Source organism: Bufo gargarizans, chromosome 3, assembly GCF_014858855.1.
Source record: "Bufo gargarizans isolate SCDJY-AF-19 chromosome 3, ASM1485885v1, whole genome shotgun sequence".
Lineage (NCBI taxonomy): Eukaryota > Metazoa > Chordata > Amphibia > Anura > Bufonidae > Bufo > Bufo gargarizans.
The window spans coordinates 568092607-568114565 of record NC_058082.1 but is presented as its reverse complement, the minus strand read 5'-3'; the positions used below and the strand labels follow the sequence as shown (position 1 = coordinate 568114565).

General features: G+C 49.1%; 1 protein-coding gene across 1 annotated transcript in view; it reads right to left on the bottom strand.

Moving 5' to 3' along the window:
* Nucleotides 1–21959, bottom strand: part of LOC122930735 — a 60180-nt gene that overhangs the window by 17600 nt on the left and 20621 nt on the right. The window contains exons 5-6 of the mRNA XM_044284310.1: nucleotides 21731–21793; nucleotides 1036–1242 (exon numbers count right to left, since the gene is read on the bottom strand). Coding sequence (XP_044140245.1) covers nucleotides 1036–1242; nucleotides 21731–21793 — 270 coding nt within the window. The remainder of the gene's footprint in view (nucleotides 1–1035; nucleotides 1243–21730; nucleotides 21794–21959) is intronic.

The following is a 21959-nucleotide window of genomic DNA, read 5'->3' as shown; positions in this document are numbered from 1 at the left end:
ATCTCTGACCCAATGTCCTGATACCTGGTCACATATAATCTCCAGTCCACAACCTGTCCTCTCCATACATCTCTGACCTAATCTCCTGATACCTCCTCACATATAATCTCCAGTCCACAACCTGTCCTCTCCATACATCTCTGACCTAATCTCCTGATACCTCCTCACATATAATCTCCAGTCCACAACCTGTCCTCTCCATACATCTCTGACCTAATCTCCTGATACCTCCTCACATATAATCTCCAGTCCACAACCTGTCCTCTCCATACATCTCTGACCCAATGTCCTGATACCTGGTCACATATAATCTCCAGTCCACAGCCTGTCCTCTCCATACATCTCTGACCTAATCTCCTGATACCTCCTCACATATAATCTCCAGTCTACAACCTGTCCTCTCCATACATCTCTGACCCAATCTCCTGACACCTCCTCACATATAATCTCCAGTCCACAACCTGTCCCCTCCATACATCTCTGACCCAATCTCCTGACACCTCCTCACATATAATCTCCAGTCTACAACCTGTCCTCTCCATACATCTCTGACCCAATCTCCTGACACCTCCTCACATATAATCTCCAGTCTACAACCTGTCCCCTACCTACATCTCTGACCCAATGTCCTGATACCTGGTCACATATAATCTCCAGTCCACAACCTGTCCTCTCCATACATCTCTGACCTAATCTCCTGATACCTCCTCACATATAATCTCCAGTCCACAACATGTCTGCTCCTCATACAATCATCTCCTAGATTTCTCCCATGCATTCCCCATGTTCCAGAACTCACTACCTTAGCACATAAGACTCTACTCCACCATCCAAACTGTTGAAAACAACCTGACTCCATCTCTTCATGAAAGTCTATCCCTCTATCCCCGAAAGCCTCAGATACTGTCTCGTAAAGTGTGGGCCCCAGTGTGGCAGGAACCTCTCCCTCTGGGCCCCTCTGTCACTCAGTTCATGTTTATTGCACCAAGTTCATCGTTAGGCATTCTACAATAATGAAGAACAGCAGATACGTACTACAGAGAAACGTGTGGGTGGTGGTGTTTTCTCCGAGGTGAACCTTGGCCTTGTACTGCGCAAAGTCTTCCTCCTTCACATCCATAATCTTCAGCAAGTGTGGCTGTACACTCAGCCTTTCCAGACACAGTACTGGTGACTGCAGTAAGATCGACATCACGACTTCTCCATCTTTCTTAAAGACGATCTCTGAAGGTGTGAGAGACTCTGAGGACACAGGAAGATGGAGACTGATGAGGAGGAAATTCACAGGAAAGAGATCTCCTGCTATAGACATCCCCTTGTAAGAAGTCCCTTCTAGTGCATATGGAGACAGAGGGTGACTTTCAGGTCAGGACCCTCCAGTACCACGCAGGACGGAGAGCTGGCGACATGCCATCAGAGGGCCCAAAAATAGCCACATGGCCCAAGAGAACCGCAACAATGGGCACATCCACAGAATGTAACCTCAATAAAGCAATTTTATTAGGCTGCATAGACAAACAGACATTATTATAAACTGTATACAATGAATCATGTGCTGGTACAAAATAAGAGCAAACACAGCGTCCACCAAAGTCCACAAATAGGGACACAACGTGTATGGTCCTAGACAAAGTCACAAACAATGGAGGGGGCGGAGCCTAGCGGCGCATGGAGTAGGACGCACGCCGCACTAGCTCCGGCAAGAATCCTGACTAAAATACCCACGACGGTGGCGATATACCCTCCACACATCCAGAGGAGCAGGGGACATAGCCAGGAAGCGGTCCGGTGCGGAAAAATATAAGCATGCCTGCAAAGAGAGGCAAAACGCCGAGCCGGCAGGACAGAGAGGCACGGTCCCAAGATGGCGCTGAGGAGGAAGAGTGGCCTGACCTGGGGGCGGCGGTGAGTCAGGGAGCGGCAGCGCGGCTGGAGCGCTTCGCTCACAAGCCACACCAGTTCCCCAGCCCTGTGTGGGGAGAAGGAGAGGGCACCCTGTCACAGGGGGAGGAAGGCTCAGGGGAGCAAGATAACCCCTGTAAAGAAGATCAGCAGTCCCCAGTTCAGCATGAGGAGGGGGCGAGTGCTAGCCTGTGCAGCACTGGAAAGTGTCTGCCTGTAATCATTGCCCCTGAGCCCACCCTGAAAGATGTGATGGCAGCTATTGCTAGCTGTAACGCCACCCTCCAGAATATGAATATCAATATTGGAAGTCTAAAAGCGGACATGTCCATTATCCGTCATGACCTGCATAAGGTGGCTGAACGCACCTCAGAAGTGGAGAGGAGGGTCTCGGATCTGGAAGATGGGGCTGTTACCCTACAGAGAGAGAGCCGGGCTGCGTCAAAGGATATAGCGGCGCTCTACGCTAAAACCGACGACCTCGAAAACCGTTCTCGACGCAATAATATAAGGCTGGTGGGCATTCCTGAGAAGTCTGAGGGCCCAGAGGCCACTGATTTTATTGAGAAATGGCTCGCGGAAAAATTCCGCGATAGAGGACTTTCTGCACTTTACGCTGTTGAACGAGCGCATAGGGTCCCCACCAGGCCTTTGCCGCCAGGACGTCCGCCACGTCCAATACTGGCTAAAATCCTGCACTATCGAGACAGGGACACTATACTGAGGGCTGCAAGGTCTCATCCTGATTTAAAAATTAATGGAGTTCAGGTGTCCCTGTTCCCTGACTATTCGTCGGATGTACAGAAAAAGAGAGCTCGCTTTGTGGAGATTAAACGGAGGCTGAGAGATTTGCAAGTACAGTACTCCATGATGTTCCCGGCCAGGCTCAGGGTGGTGGCGTTTGGATCCGCGGTGTTCTTTGAGGACTCGGATGCTGCGGTCAAGTGGCTGGATCAAAATGAGCGTCGCCTTAGGATTCCATCAACAGACACCTGAGACTGTTGGACATTCCTGCTCCTGATTGAAGTTTTGAAGTCCCAGGGACTGTCCACCCACCGTTGTGGACATTTTCTTTTGTCTTTAGCCGGTTGCTGGAGACATCTTGTGGGTAGAGCATACGCCCGTGGTTGCTCCCCACCTTCTCAATGTGCCTGTGTACGGTATCGTGCTGGATGCTGTGCTGCTTCAGGCGCTGTTGGGCCAGGTTCACAATGTTGGCCCCGAGTTCATTACTGAATCTAATTATGCTGCATATGTTTACTGTCTGGGGAGGGTTAGTTGGGTGGGGGGAGGGAGGGGGGAAGGGGTTAGCGGGGGTTAATACTGTCAAAGGTGCTATTGTTGGCTATTCTAAAATGCTGAAACGTACAGTCCTTGTATATTCTGTTGGGGAAAATAGGGAAGAGATGGGAGTCTGTAATCTGATGATTAACAGTGTTTTTTCCCGCAGCGGTTGGGAGGTGGAAAGGTGTAGCTCTCAAATGTACTTTTATATATGCATGCATTCTTATGGGACCTGTTACGAGAATACTTAGCTGGAATGTGAGGGGAATGGCGGATGCTACGAAGAGACACGGTCTGTTCCGGTACCTATCTAGATATCAGCCGGCAATAATATGCTTGCAAGAAACGCATGTGACCAAACAATCTATACATGTCATGCAAAAGCCGTGGCTGGGTTATTCTGTGCATTCCGTCTTCTCCTCGCATTCCAGAGGGGTTAGTATCCTAGTCCATAAGAATATCATATTTGAATGTCTCAGGGAATGTGTGGATGAAGAGGGAAGGTTTATAGGAATGCATTGTGTGGTCCAAGGGATAAGAATGGTGCTAGCGACAATCTATATACCCCCACCATTTTCCTCAGTGCCTTTAAGGAAACTTATGGAGTTTATGGCAGAATTCTCTGAACTTCCAATGTTGATAGTGGGAGATTTTAATAATGTACTTGACAGTTCGCTCGATAGATGCCAGATCACACCTAGTGGTAGTAATGCGGGTGAAACCTTGTTTGCAAGAATACTGAGGGAACTGGGTCTGATGGATGTATGGAGAGAGACCCACCCCCTGGACAGGAAATACTCGTGTTGCTCCTCGACTTATGGCTCCCTGTCGCGTATAGATCTGGGTCTGGTAAATGCGCATATGTTCCCGTTTGTACAGAACTCAGAATATCTTGCTAGGACCCTATCTGACCACTCCTTATTTAGCATCGCCCTCGACATCTCTGTGACAGCCAGGCCGGGGGTTAGTTGCTGGCGATTGAATGCCTTTTGGTTAAAACTGATGGGTGAGCCGACTGATATGCTTCAATCCCTTAGGGAATATTTTTGTATAAATGAAGGGACTGCGTCTCCGTCAGTCGTCTGGGATGCAATGAAGGCCTTCCTCAGAGGATCCTTTATTAAAACAGTCAGTCGGATTAAATCTAAATCTAGAGAGCTTGATCGGCAGAAGCAGGATAATATGAGGATAGCGGAGGAAGCTTTTGTGTTAAATCCTTCTATCATGACAAGCAATACCTTGAAGGCTAGGCAGGAGGAGTTGAGGTGTCACCTTTTGGAGGTAGCAGAGAGGAAACGACTGTTTTACAAGCAGCAATTTTTTACTGAGGGTGAGAGTGTAGGCCATATGCTCTCGGTTATCGCAAAAGCGCAGCAAGGGTCACAATGTATATCTGGCCTGTTAGATGCTGGCGGCGTCCTCAGGCGCGATACGGATAACATTTTGAATATACTGAATAATTTTTATTCCTCTCTGTATACTTCCAGGGTGACATGCTCGGATGAGGATATTGACACCTTTTTAGCCACATTAAATCTCCCTAGGCTTTCCAGGGAAGACAGTATGCGATTAGAGGAGCCGATTGAGTTGGAAGAATTGAGGGCGGCATTAGCTGCTATGGCTAATGACAAGGCTCCAGGTTTAGATGGGCTTCCGGCGGAAGTTTATAAGTCCTTTTCGGAAGTGCTGCTCCCGGAACTTCTGAAGGTATTAAATTATTCCAAGGAGAGGGGGGAGTTGCCTCCGTCCATGCAGGAGGCGGTAATAGTAGTCATTCCTAAGCCAGACAAGGATCACTCTCTCCCTGACTCATATAGACCGATATCGTTGCTCTCCGCTGATGTTAAGTTGCTTGCAAAGGTCTTGGCCATGCGTCTGTCTAAAGTGATTTTGTCTATCATACACTCTGACCAGACTGGCTTCATGCCTCAGAAGTCAACGTCAATTAATATTAGAAGAGTGTTTGCCAGTATTCAACTTCCAGCTGATAATGTTGGAGATAGAGCTATCCTTTCTTTAGATGCGGCCAAGGCCTTTGACAGCATTGAGTGGCGATTCTTGTGGAGAGTTATGGCGTATATGGGATTTGGAGATGAATATATATCCTGGGTCCGGGTGCTATATTCTAAACCCAAAGCATGTATCAGGGCGAATGGAGGAGTGTCCCCCAAGTTCTGCCTGGGCCGGGGTACTAGACAGGGGTGCCCGTTGTCGCCTCTGCTATTTGCAGTTGCGATTGAGCCATTGGCCGCAGCAATTCGGAAATCAACGGACATTCGGGGGTTCCAATATGGGACAGTTGATAATAAAGTGGCGATGTATGCAGACGACACTTTGCTTTTTCTGGGGGATACTGGTCCATCGTTGGAAGCGGCTATGAAAATCATTGATTGCTTCAGGGATCTGTCGGGTCTGACTATTAACTGGAGTAAGTCGGCGATTATGCTGCTTGACGGGCAAGTGCAATCACAGACAGTGCGAGACAGAAGTATTCCATGTGTAGCGACCTTTAAGTACTTGGGTATCCATATATCCCCGAGAATACGAGACTTTGGGCGCCTTAATTTTGACCCGCTGGTTGTTAAATTTCGTAATAAAACTAAGGCATGGTGTAAATTATATCTGTCAGTGGCGGGAAGAGCCAATCTCATTAAAATGGTGTTGATGCCCCAGCTACTCTATGTTCTACATAATTCCCCGGTCTGGCTGTCAAAGTCCAAATTTGCTCCAATCAATGCTACTTTCAGGGAGCTCATATGGCGGAAGGGGCATCCGAGAATTAAGCTGGAAACGTTGCAATATCCTAAAACGGAAGGGGGCCTCGCAGTGCCAAACCCCTGGGTGTACTTCCTGGCGGCTCAATGCCAACATTTTAAGGGGTGGCTGGAACTGGAGTCGAGTGAGATGTCGTGTCAGTTGTTTAAGTATTGCTTGTCCTCTAGTGACCTACTGCTAATCCTTGAGACTAAGGGGGCTGGAAGGAGTGGTCCGATGGGTGATTTGGGACATTTGATGCAGTCCGTGTGGAGTAAGGTCAAGCTCCTGAGGGGGGTTTTCGGCAATACGGAATACACTCCACTGTGGGATAATCCCGTGCTGCCGGAATTCCTCTCCCTGTCTGAGTTCGGGGCATGGAAAGGGAAGGGTATTCTGAGGTTGGGACATCTTTTGGAGGAAAAGAAGTTCATGTCATTTGCCAGATTTCAGGAGAAGTATGAACTGCCTAGAACTCACTTTTATAAGTACCTTCAGGTGAGACATGCTTACAACTCCACATTTAAAGGTACAACTATGGTGGCGGGGAGAGATGCTGCATTGCACCTGATTCTGTCCAGGGGGGCGAGGAGAGGTATGATTTCCTGTATATACAAGATGTTGCTTGATAAGTTTCTAAGGTCACACCCGCTTGCGGCTAAAAGTAAATGGGAAAAGGATGTTGGCGAATTAACTGACAGCCAGTGGTCTGACATACTGGAGGCGATACCTCTCTCTTCCTTGAGTGAAGGGCGTAAACTCTCACAGCTGTTTATTGTCCATAGAGTCTACAAAACACCGGTTTTTTTGTTCCGTATAGGGTTTAGACCCACGGATGAATGTCCAAGATGCTCTGTGGTGTCTGCAGATTTGTTGCATATGATGTGGACGTGCGAAAGGTTGGGGAGATACTGGGAGTTGGTACGTCAGACGACACAGGACGTTTACAAAGTACGAATTCCCTCTGACCCGAAAGTGTGTGTGTTGGGATATGTCTCTGAATTGGCCACCGGTCAGGTGCATAAAATAGCTATAGGTAGAGTGTTGTATGTTGCTAGGAAATTAATCGCCTTACATTGGATACAGACAGCGCCGCCAACGCTAGGTGAATTCTTAGGTGCGGTTGACGTGATGCTGAGTTATGAACGGATGGTATACCAGAAGCGTGGATGTCCAGCGAAATTTGAAAAATTGTGGGATCCATGGCTGTCGTTTCGACGTCTGAATAGAGGTGTTTAACAATGTGCCTTTTGAATCTTGCAGGTTGGGTGGGGTGGGATGGGAGGGGGGGGGGGGGTTGGATTGTAATCTGTTTACTGCACGTAGCTTGGCGTCCTTTTCGTTATTAGCCGTATGGACAGCATGTCTCTATGTCATCCTTGTACGTAATATGATAAAACGTGTAGCTACATTGTAAAATGTTCAATAAAAAATGATCTGATTTAAAAAAAAAAGTCACAAACAATGCAAAACCGAGAGTCCGCAGTGAAGAAGTAATAATGTGGCATCAAAGTAACCTCAAATAACACCCCAAAAAAGGAATAAAGATGTAAGGCTTGGACTATATGGGTGGACCCGAGTCCGGAAAATGACGCACCATGCGTATCACCGGTGAAGTCCAGCTTCCTCAGGGGTAAATGTCTGTGTGTAACATAGTCCTATGTATATATATATACACCAATATCGGTAGTAATAGCCAATTATTAGAGATAGTCACCTGTGTAGAAAAAAGAAATCCTGATGTACTCATGGCGTCCCAGGATATGCGCCGCGCCTGCACAAGATGGCCGCAAACAGGAAGTATCAAAAAACATGTGATCACAGATCAGAGACTTCACTCCTACACACGTGCGTTCCAAGCAGTGCGCAATATTATGATCATAATAGCAAAGGCCGTACCTCGCGTTTTCGTTCTAGGGGATACCCTAAAAAAGTGGCGTCTCAGGCATTTGAAATCGCTCAAAAAGCAAATCGTCACTAGATTCAACACCCAGTGGGATGATCTATATCAATTACCGAATACGCATTTTACTTTCCGACTCCAAACTTGGAAACCATGTTGATCCACAACCTAAGATCATTGCAGGCAGAGCCCCTAATTTACGGGTGGTGGGTAGCCATCGTCAGTGACCTACCCAGAGATTACAGACCCCAGACTAGAGGGTACCTATCCCTGGGGCAATTGCAAGATATGTCCATTCAGGATTGCCTCTGACTTCTTTGTTAATCCAAGGGACTCCAGAAAGATTCGCCTCAAACACTACATCAATTGTCGCACCCAAAACCTCATCTATGGCCAAGAACTCTGCAAACGTATTCAGAAGCATTTATCAAACATTCCTTTGGAACATCGTGACAGGACAAGGGAGAAAAACCATTGACTTCTGTAACTGCACGTTTTTTGGATCATCATTAACGTGATATTACTGGCTTACAAGTCGTTGGACTGGGATGGGTGCGCAACAACAACTTGAGGGGGGTGCCACCACTCCACAGCGCCTTAGTCTTGAATCCAGATGGATCTTTGATCTCGATTCTGTGGCACCAAATGGGATGAATGAAGAATTCACTTTCACGGGTTTCTATGGGCACATCACCCCATCGTCACCATATCCACTGTATAATGGATCCACCGGAACCTCTATAGATCCGATGTTCTGCTCCACGGCTGGTTACTATTTGTGGGCACATGCCCAGCATCATGATGGACGTCAACCCATCCTTACCAGTCCCTTTCTCTACCCTATAATGGGTTCGTTGGAATTTTTTATATTCTTGATGTTCTGATATTATGTATTAATTATAGTAGCTCAACAATAGAAATTTTTTATTTCTGTGTTAACTCCTGGCGTCCCAGGTCTTTTTGTGTAGTATTCTTCGTATGAATTTTTTGGGGATTCTTTATAGTATTTACTATGGATGCACTTAAAGAGAATATGTCATCGGGATTTTGTGTATAGAGCTGAGGACATGGGTTGCTAGATCGCCGCTAGCACATCTGCAATACCCAGTCCCCATAGCTCTGTGTGCTTTTATTGTCTAAAAAATAAATAAATGATTTTATATATATGCAAATTAGTCTACTAACGTTTCCAGAGCCCAGCCACGCCCACTGTGAAGGAGCCCAGCACTGCCCTGCATCCTCCCAATCTCCTCCTTGCTCCCCGACGTCACAAAGCTAGAGCGCCGTAATCCCGCGATGCACGAGCTAGCGCATGCGCAGTGTCGGCATAATGTTCCTTCCCAGTGCTGGCATCAGCCTCAGGGAACGAACTGCGCATGCGCTCTAGCTTTGTGACGTCAGGGAGCAGAGGAGGAGATTAGGAGGACGCGGGGCGGTGCTGGGCTCCTTCACAGTGTGTGTGCCTGCACTCCGAGAGTCAGAGAACACTGGACTCCTCTCTGAAGCAAGGAGGAGATTAGGAGGACGCAGGGCGGTGCTGGGCTCCTTCACAGTGTGTGCGCCTGCACTCCGAGAGTCAGAGAACACTGGACTCCTCTCTGAAGCAAGGAGGAGATTAGGAGGACGCGGGGCGGTGCTGGGCTCCTTCACAGTGTGTGTGGCTGCACTCCGAGAGTCAGAGAACGCTGGACTCCTCTCTGAAGCATGGAGGAGATTAGGAGGACGCGGGGCGGTGCTGGGCTCCTTCACAGTGTGTGTGGCTGCACTCCGAGAGTCAGAGAACACTGGACTCCTCTCTGAAGCATGGAGGAGATTAGGAGGACGCGGGGCGGTGCTGGGCTCCTTCACAGTGTGTGTGGCTGCACTCCGAGAGTCAGAGAACGCTGGACTCCTCTCTGAAGCATGGAGGAGATTAGGAGGACGCGGGGCGGTGCTGGGCTCCTTCACAGTGTGTGTGCCTGCACTCCGAGAGTCAGAGAACGCTGGACTCCTCTCTGAAGCATGGAGGAGATTAGGAGGACCGGGGCGGTGCTGGGCTCCTTCACAGTGTGTGTGGCTGCACTCCGAGAGTCAGAGAACGCTGGACTCCTCTCTGAAGCATGGAGGAGATTGGGAGGACGCGGGGCGGTGCTGGGCTCCTTCACAGTGTGTGTGCCTGCACTCCGAGAGTCAGAGAACGCTGGACTCATCTCTGAAGCATGGAGGAGATTAGGAGGACGCGGGGCGGTGCTGGGCTCCTTCACAGTGTGTGTGGCTGCACTCCGAGAGTCAGAGAACGCTGGACTCCTCTCTGAAGCAAGGAGGAGATTAGGAGGACGCGGGGCGGTGCTGGGCTCCTTCACAGTGTGTGCGCCTGCACTCCGAGAGTCAGAGAACGCTGGACTCCTCTCTGAAGCATGGAGGAGATTAGGAGGACGCGGGGCGGTGCTGGGCTCCTTCACAGTGTGTGTGGCTGCACTCCGAGAGTCAGAGAACGCTGGACTCATCTCTGAAGCATGGAGGAGATTAGGAGGACACGGGGCGGTGCTGGGCTCCTTCACAGTGTGTGTGCCTGCACTCCGAGAGCCAGAGAACGCTGGACTCATCTCTGAATCATGGAGGAGATTAGGAGGACGCGGGGCAGTGCTGGACTCCACAGTGTGTGTGCCTGCACTCCGAGAGTCAGAGAACGCTGGACTCCTCTCTGAAGCATGGAGGAGATTGGGAGGACGCGGGGCGGTGCTGGACTCCACAGTGTGTGTGCCTGCACTCCGAGAGTCAGAGAACGCTGGACTCCTCTCTGAAGCATGGAGGAGATTGGGAGGATGCGGGGCGGTGCTGGGCTCCTTCACAGTGTGTGTGCCTGCACTCTGACTCTCGGAGAACGCTGGACTCCTCTCTGAAGCAAGGAGGAGATTAGGAGGATGCGGGGCGGTGCTGGGCTCCTTCACAGTGTGTGCGCCTGCACTCCGAGAGTCAGAGAACGCTGGACTCCTCTCTGAAGCATGGAGGAGATTGGAAGGACGCGGGGCGGTGCTGGGCTCCTTCACAGTGTGTGCGGCTGCACTCCGAGAGTCAGAGAACGCTGGACTCATCTCTGAAGCATGAAGGAGATTAGGAGGACGCGGGGCGGTGCTGGGCTCCTTCACAGTGTGTGCGCCTGCACTCCGAGAGTCAGAGAACGCTGGACTCCTCTCTGAAGCATGGAGGAGATTGGGAGGATGCGGGGCGGTGCTGGGCTCCTTCACAGTGTGTGTGCCTGCACTCTGACTCTCGGAGAACGCTGGACTCCTCTCTGAAGCAAGGAGGAGATTAGGAGGACGCGGGGCGGTGCTGGGCTCCTTCACAGTGTGTGTGCCTGCACTCCGAGAGCCAGAGAACGCTGGACTCCTCTCTGAAGCAAGGAGGAGATTAGGAGGATGCGGGGCGGTGCTGGGCTCCTTCACAGTGTGTGCGCCTGCACTCCGAGAGTCAGAGAACGCTGGACTCCTCTCTGAAGCATGGAGGAGATTGGGAGGACGCAGGGCGGTGCTGGGCTCCTTCACAGTGTGTGTGGCTGCACTCTGACTCTCGGAGAACGCTGGACTCCTCTCTGAAGCAAGGAGGAGATTAGGAGGACGCGGGGCGGTGCTGGGCTCCTTCACAGTGTGTGTGCGCCTGCACTCCGAGAGTCAGAGAACGCTGGACTCCTCTCTGAAGCATGGAGGAGATTGGGAGGACGCAGGGCGGTGCTGGGCTCCTTCACAGTGTGTGCGCCTGCACTCCGAGAGTCAGAGAACGCTGGACTCCTCTCTGAAGCATGGAGGAGATTGGGAGGATGCGGGGCGGTGCTGGGCTCCTTCACAGTGTGTGTGCCTGCACTCTGACTCTCGGAGAACGCTGGACTCCTCTCTGAAGCAAGGAGGAGATTAGGAGGATGCGGGGCGGTGCTGGGCTCCTTCACAGTGTGTGCGCCTGCACTCCGAGAGTCAGAGAACGCTGGACTCCTCTCTGAAGCATGGAGGAGATTGGGAGGATGCGGGGCGGTGCTGGGCTCCTTCACAGTGTGTGTGCCTGCACTCTGACTCTCGGAGAACGCTGGACTCCTCTCTGAAGCAAGGAGGAGATTAGGAGGATGCGGGGCGGTGCTGGGCTCCTTCACAGTGTGTGTGCCTGCACTCCGAGAGCCAGAGAACGCTGGACTCCTCTCTGAAGCAAGGAGGAGATTAGGAGGATGCGGGGCGGTGCTGGGCTCCTTCACAGTGTGTGCGCCTGCACTCCGAGAGTCAGAGAACGCTGGACTCCTCTCTGAAGCATGGAGGAGATTGGGAGGACGCAGGGCGGTGCTGGGCTCCTTCACAGTGTGTGTGGCTGCACTCTGACTCTCGGAGAACGCTGGACTCCTCTCTGAAGCAAGGAGGAGATTAGGAGGACGCGGGGCGGTGCTGGGCTCCTTCACAGTGTGTGTGCGCCTGCACTCCGAGAGTCAGAGAACGCTGGACTCCTCTCTGAAGCATGGAGGAGATTGGGAGGACGCAGGGCGGTGCTGGGCTCCTTCACAGTGTGTGCGCCTGCACTCCGAGAGTCAGAGAACGCTGGACTCCTCTCTGAAGCATGGAGGAGATTGGGAGGATGCGGGGCGGTGCTGGGCTCCTTCACAGTGTGTGTGCCTGCACTCTGACTCTCGGAGAACGCTGGACTCCTCTCTGAAGCATGGAGGAGATTGGGAGGATGCGGGGCGGTGCTGGGCTCCTTCACAGTGTGTGTGGCTGCACTCTGACTCTCGGAGAACGCTGGACTCCTCTCTGAAGCAAGGAGGAGATTAGGAGGACGCGGGGCGGTGCTGGGCTCCTTCACAGTGTGTGTGCCTGCACTCCGAGAGCCAGAGAACGCTGGACTCCTCTCTGAAGCAAGGAGGAGATTAGGAGGATGCGGGGCGGTGCTGGGCTCCTTCACAGTGTGTGCGCCTGCACTCCGAGAGTCAGAGAACGCTGGACTCCTCTCTGAAGCATGGAGGAGATTGGGAGGACGCAGGGCGGTGCTGGGCTCCTTCACAGTGTGTGTGGCTGCACTCTGACTCTCGGAGAACGCTGGACTCCTCTCTGAAGCAAGGAGGAGATTAGGAGGACGCGGGGCGGTGCTGGGCTCCTTCACAGTGTGTGTGCGCCTGCACTCCGAGAGCCAGAGAACGCTGGACTCCTCTCTGAAGCATGGAGGAGATTGGGAGGACGCAGGGCGGTGCTGGGCTCCTTCACAGTGTGTGCGCCTGCACTCCGAGAGTCAGAGAACGCTGGACTCCTCTCTGAAGCATGGAGGAGATTGGGAGGACGCGGGGCGGTGCTGGGCTCCTTCACAGTGTGTGTGTGCCTGCACTCCGAGAGTCAGAGAACGCTGGACTCCTCTCTGAAGCAAGGAGATTAGGAGAACGCGGGGCGGTGCTGGGCTCCTTCACAGTGTGTGTGCACCTGCACTCCGAGAGTCAGAGAACGCTGGACTCCTCTCTGAAGCATGGAGGAGATTAGGAGGACACAGGGCGGTGCTGGGCTCCTTCACAGTGTGTGTGGCTGCACTCCGAGAGTCAGAGAACACTGGACTCCTCTCTGAAGCATGGAGGAGATTAGGAGGACCGGGGCGGTGCTGGGCTCCTTCACAGTGTGTGTGCCTGCACTCCGAGAGTCAGAGAACGCTGGACTCCTCTCTGAAGCATGGAGGAGATTAGGAGGACGCGGGGCGGTGCTGGGCTCCTTCACAGTGTGTGTGCACCTGCACTCCGAGAGTCGGAGAACGCTGGACTCCTCTCTGAAGCATGGAGGAGATTGGGAGGACGCGGGGCGGTGCTGGGCTCCTTCACAGTGTGTGTGCACCTGCACTCCGAGAGTCGACCGGTTTCCTTTAATATGTGACTTATTATATGTATATCGATAATATGAGTCTATAGGATATTATTGTATTTATTGGGTAATAAATCATAGTATAGGAAATTTACACATTTTTATATTTTATGATATTGTGCTTTATTATATATTTTTCACTAATATATGTATTATTCTTTCCATTCCATTAGGGTCTTGTTATTTGGGGCTTTTTCATATATAGTGTATTTATAGGTCATGTATTTGACACAATTTTATATAGGTAATCATGTTTATTATTTGGCAAAAAACAAGGGGATCCGCTCACTTCTGTTTCCCTCAGGACAGGTGCTCCAATCCAAAAATGAGTCACCCCTCAAAATGGTAAGTAAATATGTAAAAAAGAAGGATTGGTCACTCTTATATGGAAATATAGGATGTTGGTTTTATTAATATTACTAATATAAGTTAAAATACAAAAACAATAATAAAATAGAAACAATCTCCTATATATATTCTCTATGTATAACAGAAAAGACAATAATTTCAATGCTGGACAGAAAACAGTGTTACAGTGTCTCCACCTGGATTCGATAGTCTGTTATGTGGAAGACAAATTGACACAAGTATTCACCCAGTGGTTTAGATACAGTTTCAGTTGGATAGATAAATCAGCTGTATGATGGTGGAAAATAAGTTTCTAGTACTTGTATCAAAGTCCATATATATGAACGAAATCCCACTCTTTGTTTGTTTCAACTCCTTTTCTTGATGTTATGATATATAGCACTGATATTCCGTGCAAAATGCTTTTAAACACAATAGGTATAAACGAATTGACCGCTATAGGCCAATGCTGCACCGTATGTGCCTGCTGACTGATGCGCTATTTTTGTAAGAAATATCGCTGTATCGATAGTTCCAGTCTTCACAGGCAATGTATTTAATCGGTGTTGGCTGAATGTTATACCCACTAAAATAGTGGGCTTACCTTGGTTGAAGCCGTCGGATGGAGGTAAGGGCTTAAATGCGAGACCCTGCTTAGCTGAATCGGCCGGCGTCCCGGCTGCAGGGCTAGTCGCGTCCCACGTGTTCTCCGCGGGAAATTTGAACCGGATATGCAAAGTCCTTCTCTATCAGCGCTGATGAATGACGTATTCCGATGATTTCAACAATGGATCCAAAGGTTTCTTTTTCTTTTTCTTTTCCTTTATAGTGCACTTGGTAGAAGATGGGGTATTCGTCCAAAGGTGTGACGCTAGACGCGTTTCGGGGAAACACTGTCCCCTTCCTCAGTAGCATACTCCCATCTTGTAAAGCCTCGTAATTTATACTAGTGTTGGTTGTCACCAAGGTCCGGACTGGACTCTGGAGTGTTTTATTCAGGGTCAATATAGCATTTTTAGATGTTATTTTAATGCATTGTTTTCATGTCTCGATCTGAGTCATTGTCATATTTTGTACCTATCATTTTGGTCTACAGATATAGGGTATCATATCAGGTATTGATATTTCATTTCCTTATTTTAAACATATAATAAAAATACACTTTAAAAATATATAAAAATATAAATAATACCAAACATACTCAAGTCTGTTATTCCAAAGCTTTTTTAGAGGATTTATTCATCCTTCATTTGAATCTTCCTTTCATTGAGAAAACACACTTCACTTACAAAAAACGCACCTTATTACAAAAGACGCAGATGCGGTTTTACTGTTATACATAGAGAATATATATAGGAGATTGTTTCTATTTTATTATTGTTTTTGTATTTTAACTTATATTAGTAATATTAATAAAACCAACATCCTATATTTCCATATAAGAGTGACCAATCCTTCTTTTTTACATGTTTATTATTTGTCATTATTATAACCATGTTCTTATTTAAGGATTTACTCTATATTTATTGATTAATCATGTTTAAACAAGTCACATTATTTGTCATAGTAGGATGCGTTGGCGCTGTGCACGGAATGCGTTTGCGTTCCAATTCGAAGATGCGCATTTCCGGTTTGTGATCACATGATCTGTGGGACTTCCGGTTTGTGGACATCTTGTCTAGATTTAGCGTACGGCCTTTGCCATTATGAATATAATATTGTGTACTGCTTGAAACGCACGAGTGAAGTCTCTTATCTGTGATCACATGTTTTTTTATACTTCCTGTTTGCGGCCATCTTGCACAGGCGCGGCACATATCCTGGGACGCCATGAGTACATCATGATTTCTTTTTTCTACACAGATGACTATCTCTAATCATTGGCTATTACTACCGATATTGGTGTATATATATACATAGGACTATGTTACACACAGACATTTACCCCTGAGGAAGCCGGACTTCACCGGTGATACGCATGGGGCGTCATTTTACGTCCTCGGGTCCACCCATATAGTCCAAGCCTTACATCTTTATTCCTTTTTTGGGGTATTATTTGAGGTTACTTTGATGCCACATTATTACTTCTTCACTGCGGACTCTCGGTTTTGCATTGTTTGTGACTTTGTCTCGGACCATACACCTTGTGTCCCTATTTGTGGGCTTTGGTGGACGCTGTGTTTGCTCTTATTTTGTACCAGCACATGATTCATTGTATACAGTTTAGATAATGTCTGTTTGTCTATGTAGCCTAATAAAATTGCTTTATTGAGGTTACATTCTGTGGATGTGCACATTGTTGCGGTTCTCTTGGGCCATGTGACTATTTTTGGGTATCTTTGTATTGTATTTGAACCGTCAGGGCGCTCCCCTTTCATTGTAGTGTGCCCCCACATCCATTGTTGTTTAATGTCAGAGGGCGGCCATGCCAGAATATTACCCTGGATAAAACAATTACCTTGAGTCCTCCAACAGGTCTAATGACAGCGGTTTACAACATAACTAAGGGGGTCCACTGTGACGACAGACACCTCATTATTCATGGGATGGATGGCAGGGACACGTCCTGAGGGATGGCGCCACTTGTACCCAGCAGACCATCTCTTGAGGTTCTATAGGTTTGTAAGGAGCAGGGATCCCTCTGCTGTCTCGTCTTCTCCTGTCTATTAGTATCGCCTTGGGCGGAGGTTTAGGTCATCTCACCACATTACTCAGCCTGGGCAGCTCATGGTGAAGTTCCTGACGGGTCAGCCTTCCTTTACAGAGGACCTCTCACCTCTCCTGACATGTCTGTTTTATTACCTTCCCCAGGTAATAAGCCTATAACACCTGTTCTTATGACGCTATGTTGTGCTGTTCCTCTATTATTCTTACTAGAAGTTTACAAATAAACGTACACCAGGGTGTTAGCAGTTGGGGGTCTCTGTACACAGTACGACACCGGGGACACCAGCCCACTGGTAGAACGCACCTGTACAGTTACTCTTAAACTTCTAGCAGGAATAATAGAGGAACGGCACCACACAGAGTGATAAGAATAGATACTTCAGAATTGTCATCTCAAGTGACAGACACGCCCGGAGCGGAGTGTAGATTTGTATCCATCCTAGATCTGTGTCTTGTCAGTGTAGCCTGGTTCTTGTAGTCCTCCTGCCCCTTACCTTACCATTTGTTGTTTTCCCGTGGATTCTGCTTGCTTTTGGGATTTTCTTGTCTCTGGGTCCTACAGCCTTCTGGTTTTCTTTCTGGGGCCAGCACTGCAGATGAGGAAGGCCGCTTCATGTTGCTGGGCTGACACCGATCCTGCGCAGAATTATAGGAACCGTTCCCCTGAGACACTGAGAGAAGGCCAGGAGGAGACACTTGGGTGGCACGGAGCCCAGGACTGTAGCCTCTGGGGAGGAACCTTCCCGGCCTAGGGGTTAGGTGACATTTGCGATGCCATCTTTGCTGGTGCAGACGTTTTAGATTTTGATTTGCCCATAACAATAACTGTGTATTCACCCCGTCCCTCAAGAGACACCCACAGGCATTCCTTCTTTTAGATGGCAGTTCTTTATCTGGAGGATGGTCAATACTCCACACATCTGGTCTTCAAGGGGTGGTCCTGCTTCAGCAGATGGCATTTATCATGTAGATGCAGTTAATACCAGGCACTTACTAATGTATTGTGATTTTCCATATTGCCTCCTTTGCAGTTTTGATAAATTTTTCCATCACTTTATACAATGCTCGTTTCCATGGTTACGATCACCCTGCAATCCAGCACCGGTGGTCATGCTTGCACACGGTCGTAAAAAGTAAATCGGCCTATGCACGCTCCTGTGGTCCCCGCCACCAGAGAGGAGGGCACTTTTTCCTTACACGACCACTGCTGCTGGATTACAGGGTGGCCGTAATCATGGAAATGAGCAGTGTACAATGCGATTGAAAAATTAGTCCAGCTACGAAGCAATATGGAGAATCACTGTACATTAGGAAGTGCCTTGTATTCACTGCATCTACATGACAAATGCTCTTTGCCGGAGTCAGAGCACCCCTTTAAGTTGTCAGCAGGGAGTATCCACTGTTCTGATTTTGCCGATGTTTTTGAATGTTCATGTTCTTCCCCCTCAAAGAACAGGATTTTTCCACGGACTTTGCTCCCAAGGAGGGACTTCCTTCAGGTCTGCTCCTGAGATGCCAGTGTTGGGGCAGAATATCAAGGAGAACCTGGAGAAGGGATTTGTCCGTCCGTCCCAGGTCCCCGGCTGCTGTTGGCCAAGAAAGAGAAGATCTTCATCCTTATATAGGCTACGGAGGACTTCATGAGGTCACCAGACGTAACCACCATCCTCTACCCCTCGTCTCAGACTTATCCAGCCGACCAATACGGAGGTCGCCTTGTCTAACATTCATGAATGGTGTGTTCAGAGAGTACTTTGTCTCTCTGGAGGAACACTGGGGGTCATCTATAGCCGCAGAGTTATGAAGAGGCGCCGGCTCAATGTATCCTCACCTGTAGAAATCTACGTCAGCTCCCACCACACTCCCTGGCTACGCCATTTTCTACACCTAAAACAGGTGTAGAAAACGATAAATGAGAGGGGCTGCCCGGCCCCTTCCCCGCCAATGACATGCCCCTTTTTTTCGTTATTTTTTTTGAAATGGCGTGAGAAAGAAAAGGTAGCAGATCGCATATTTCTAGTTAGTAAATGACCCCCATTGTGTTCTTGTCAAGAAAGTCCTGCCTCCAAGATGGAGAAGGTGAGCGTCTCTGGGGCACATCAGATGGATCCAGCCAAGGTGCGCGTCGTCCAGGATCTGCCGATGACTGCAGGGGGTTTATTAGATGGATCCAGCCAAGGTGCGCGTCGTCCAGGATCTGCCGATGACTGCAGGGGGTTTATTAGATGGATCCAGCCAAGGTGCGCGTCCGATGACTGCAGGGGGTTTATTAGATGGATCCAGCCAAGGTGCGCGTCGTCCAGGATCTGCCGATGACTGCAGGGGGTTTATTAGATGGATCCAGCCAAGGTGCGCGTCCGATGACGGCAGGGGGTTTATTAGATGGATCCAGCCAAGGTGCGCGTCCGATGACTGCAGGGGGTTTATTAGATGGATCTAGCCAAGGTGCGCGTCGTCCAGGATCTGCCAATGACTGCAGGGGGTTTATTAGATGGATCCAGCCAAGGTGCGCGTCCGATGACTGCAGGGGGGTTTAATTAGATGGATCCAGCCAAGGTGCGCGTCGTCCAGGATCTGCCGATGACTGCAGGGGGTTTATTAGATGGATCCAGCCAAGGTGCGCGTCGTCCAGGATCTGCCGATGACTGCAGGGGGTTTATTAGATAGATCCAGCCAAGGTGCGCGTCGTCCAGGATCTGCCGATGACTGCAGGGCGTTTATTAGATGGATCCAGCCAAGGTGCGCGTCGTCCAGGATCTGCCGATGACTGCAGGGGGTTTATTAGATGGATCCAGCCAAGGTGCGCGTCGTCCAGGATCTGCCGATGACTGCAGGGGGTTTATTAGATGGATCCAGCCAAGGCGCGCGTCATCCAGGATCTGCCGATGACTGCAGGGGGTTTATTAGATGGATCCAGCCAAGGCGCGCGTCGTCGAGGATCTGCCGATGACTGCAGGGGGTTTATTAGATGGATCCAGCCAAGGCGCGCGTCGTCGAGGATCTGCCGATGACTGCAGGGGGTTTATTAGATGGATCCAGCCAAGGCGCGCGTCATCCAGGATCTGCCGATGACTGCAGGGGGTTTATTAGATCCTTTTCTTCTACAGCGGCTCCAGTTACATCATTGAAGAGGAGCCGACCCTATGCTACGGACCTTGTAAGTAAGGTCTCTGCAGCCAGACACTGGCCTCAGCAGTGACATGTCCTGGGTCACTGGTCGCATGAGGACAGGCCATTGCTGAGGCCGGTGAGTGGATGAAGGGGCACGTGCGACACTGGCCAAAGGTTTACAGGACGGGGACCAGATGAATCACTGAATGGAGCCTCGGCGGTGGAACCCTGCGGCGCGGAGCAGGTCTATGCATTCTCATTTTATGTGGACCACAACCACGGCCATGAGAATACCAAAGACCTTTCACTGCTCACGTCTACTAATCAAGTTGCGCCAGAATTATGGCGTAAAATGCACCAAAAAGAATGGCATTTTGCTTTGTGCCAAATATATCAACAGTTTTCTCCAGATTTTTCTCCATAAAGAATGCACCACGCCAGAAATGAGTCAAAGAAATGTCAAAGAGGTCGGGGCCACTAAATTGGCGCATATTGCGCCTCATTGATCATCCTCTTACCAGCAGAAATGGCTGACATTGCTGTAGACAATTTGCTTATGTGGTGGTTTGTGTAAAAAGTCGCTTTTATGAAAAGCATGGTCACCCGGAGTATGTAGATGAGAAGATCCTGGTGGGGTACATAGGTCCGTCATCTCATGGACTGGAACGGTTATGGCCCAGAAGAAAGGTCCACGTTGACAGAGGGATCGGAGCCATTCATACAAACACAGGATTAAGAACTCCTCAAGGGGGAAGGGTACAGTACGAGCAGGAGGGATTGCCCTGTTGTCTCATCTCCTGTCTACTCTGTGGTGGGTGCCTTAAAGGCTATCTACACCTTCTAAGGCAGTTTTTTATGATTACATTTTACTCATTTTGGGCTAAAAATAAATTTTTGAAATTAGTCTTTATTACAAATATTGAGCCATTCTGTCACAAAGAGTTACAGTTTTTCTAGCTGTGTGACTGGTACTTTCACATTGTGCCGGTCATCTAATAAACCCGGGGCGTAACTACCAGTCTTCAACAGTGGGTAAAATAATAAAGACCAAATGAAAAAACTAATTTTTAGCTAAAAAAAATGACAATGCAATATTAAAATAAAAACTGCCCCTAGGGCTGTACATAACCATTAAGCGTGTATAACCAGAATCCTCCTCCTTCCCTGCACTTTCTCCGCCGTCGGTGCAGCTTGCATCTTGTGGATTCTGACGTCCATTTGCCGAGTTTAGCGTTTTGATTTACTTATGACATCCTCTAACTTGGATGTGACAGAGGTCCATCTGCAGCATATAGTATACGCTGCGGACAGTGGTGCCCCACAGCAAATTTTTGAATGGGCACATCCCCTCCCCCAGCAACTCCAATGCAACCCTCACTCCTGCGGCTAGTCGCTCTCTCAGACCAGGCCCGACAGCAGCTCTATTTCCTACACGTATATACTCTATGTCATGTCACTGTATGATACTGTCGAGGGGGCTCTGACAGTAATGTCTTCTAGTCCTCCTCCTGGGTGGGCCCCTTCTGAGTTCAGGCCCCCATAGCAGCCACTTCCTATAGCTAAGCTCCTGGCTGAGGGTGGCTATGTGCAGACTTCTTAGCCAGCCTCTACATGTAGGTAATAACAGGAGAGCAGCGATGCCAGTGATCAGCGCCGCCAGCGTACAGCTTAGAGAGAGGCAGAGTGGTGACAACATGGTCTCTCCTGATCAGGAAGCATGACGGCAGTGTTCAATTACCACTCATTAGAACTTTACTAAAAAGAAAAAAAACTGAACATCTGACTGAAGGATCAACTACAGGGTGTATCCCGAACAGGACAGCTACCCAAGGGCACATTTCAGACAGGAAGTCTGGTTGGTCCAGTAGATCAGTACATATGGTCAGGGGACAACATGCTGATCATCACTTACCTCCTGTAGGCTCCTGGAGAAGTTTCACAGTGTCTTCTTGATTTTGGACAGAAAACGTAGCGCCTGGAAGGTGACAAACAGAGATGCAGAGGTGAAGTACAGTCAGTAATTACCATACAAAGAGCGGTTTTCAATTATTCTGGTAACAGCTGGACCCCCCCCCCGTCCTTACATATATCTTACTGTACAATATATATAGGAGAAAAATAAACCACAGGATGTATAAAAG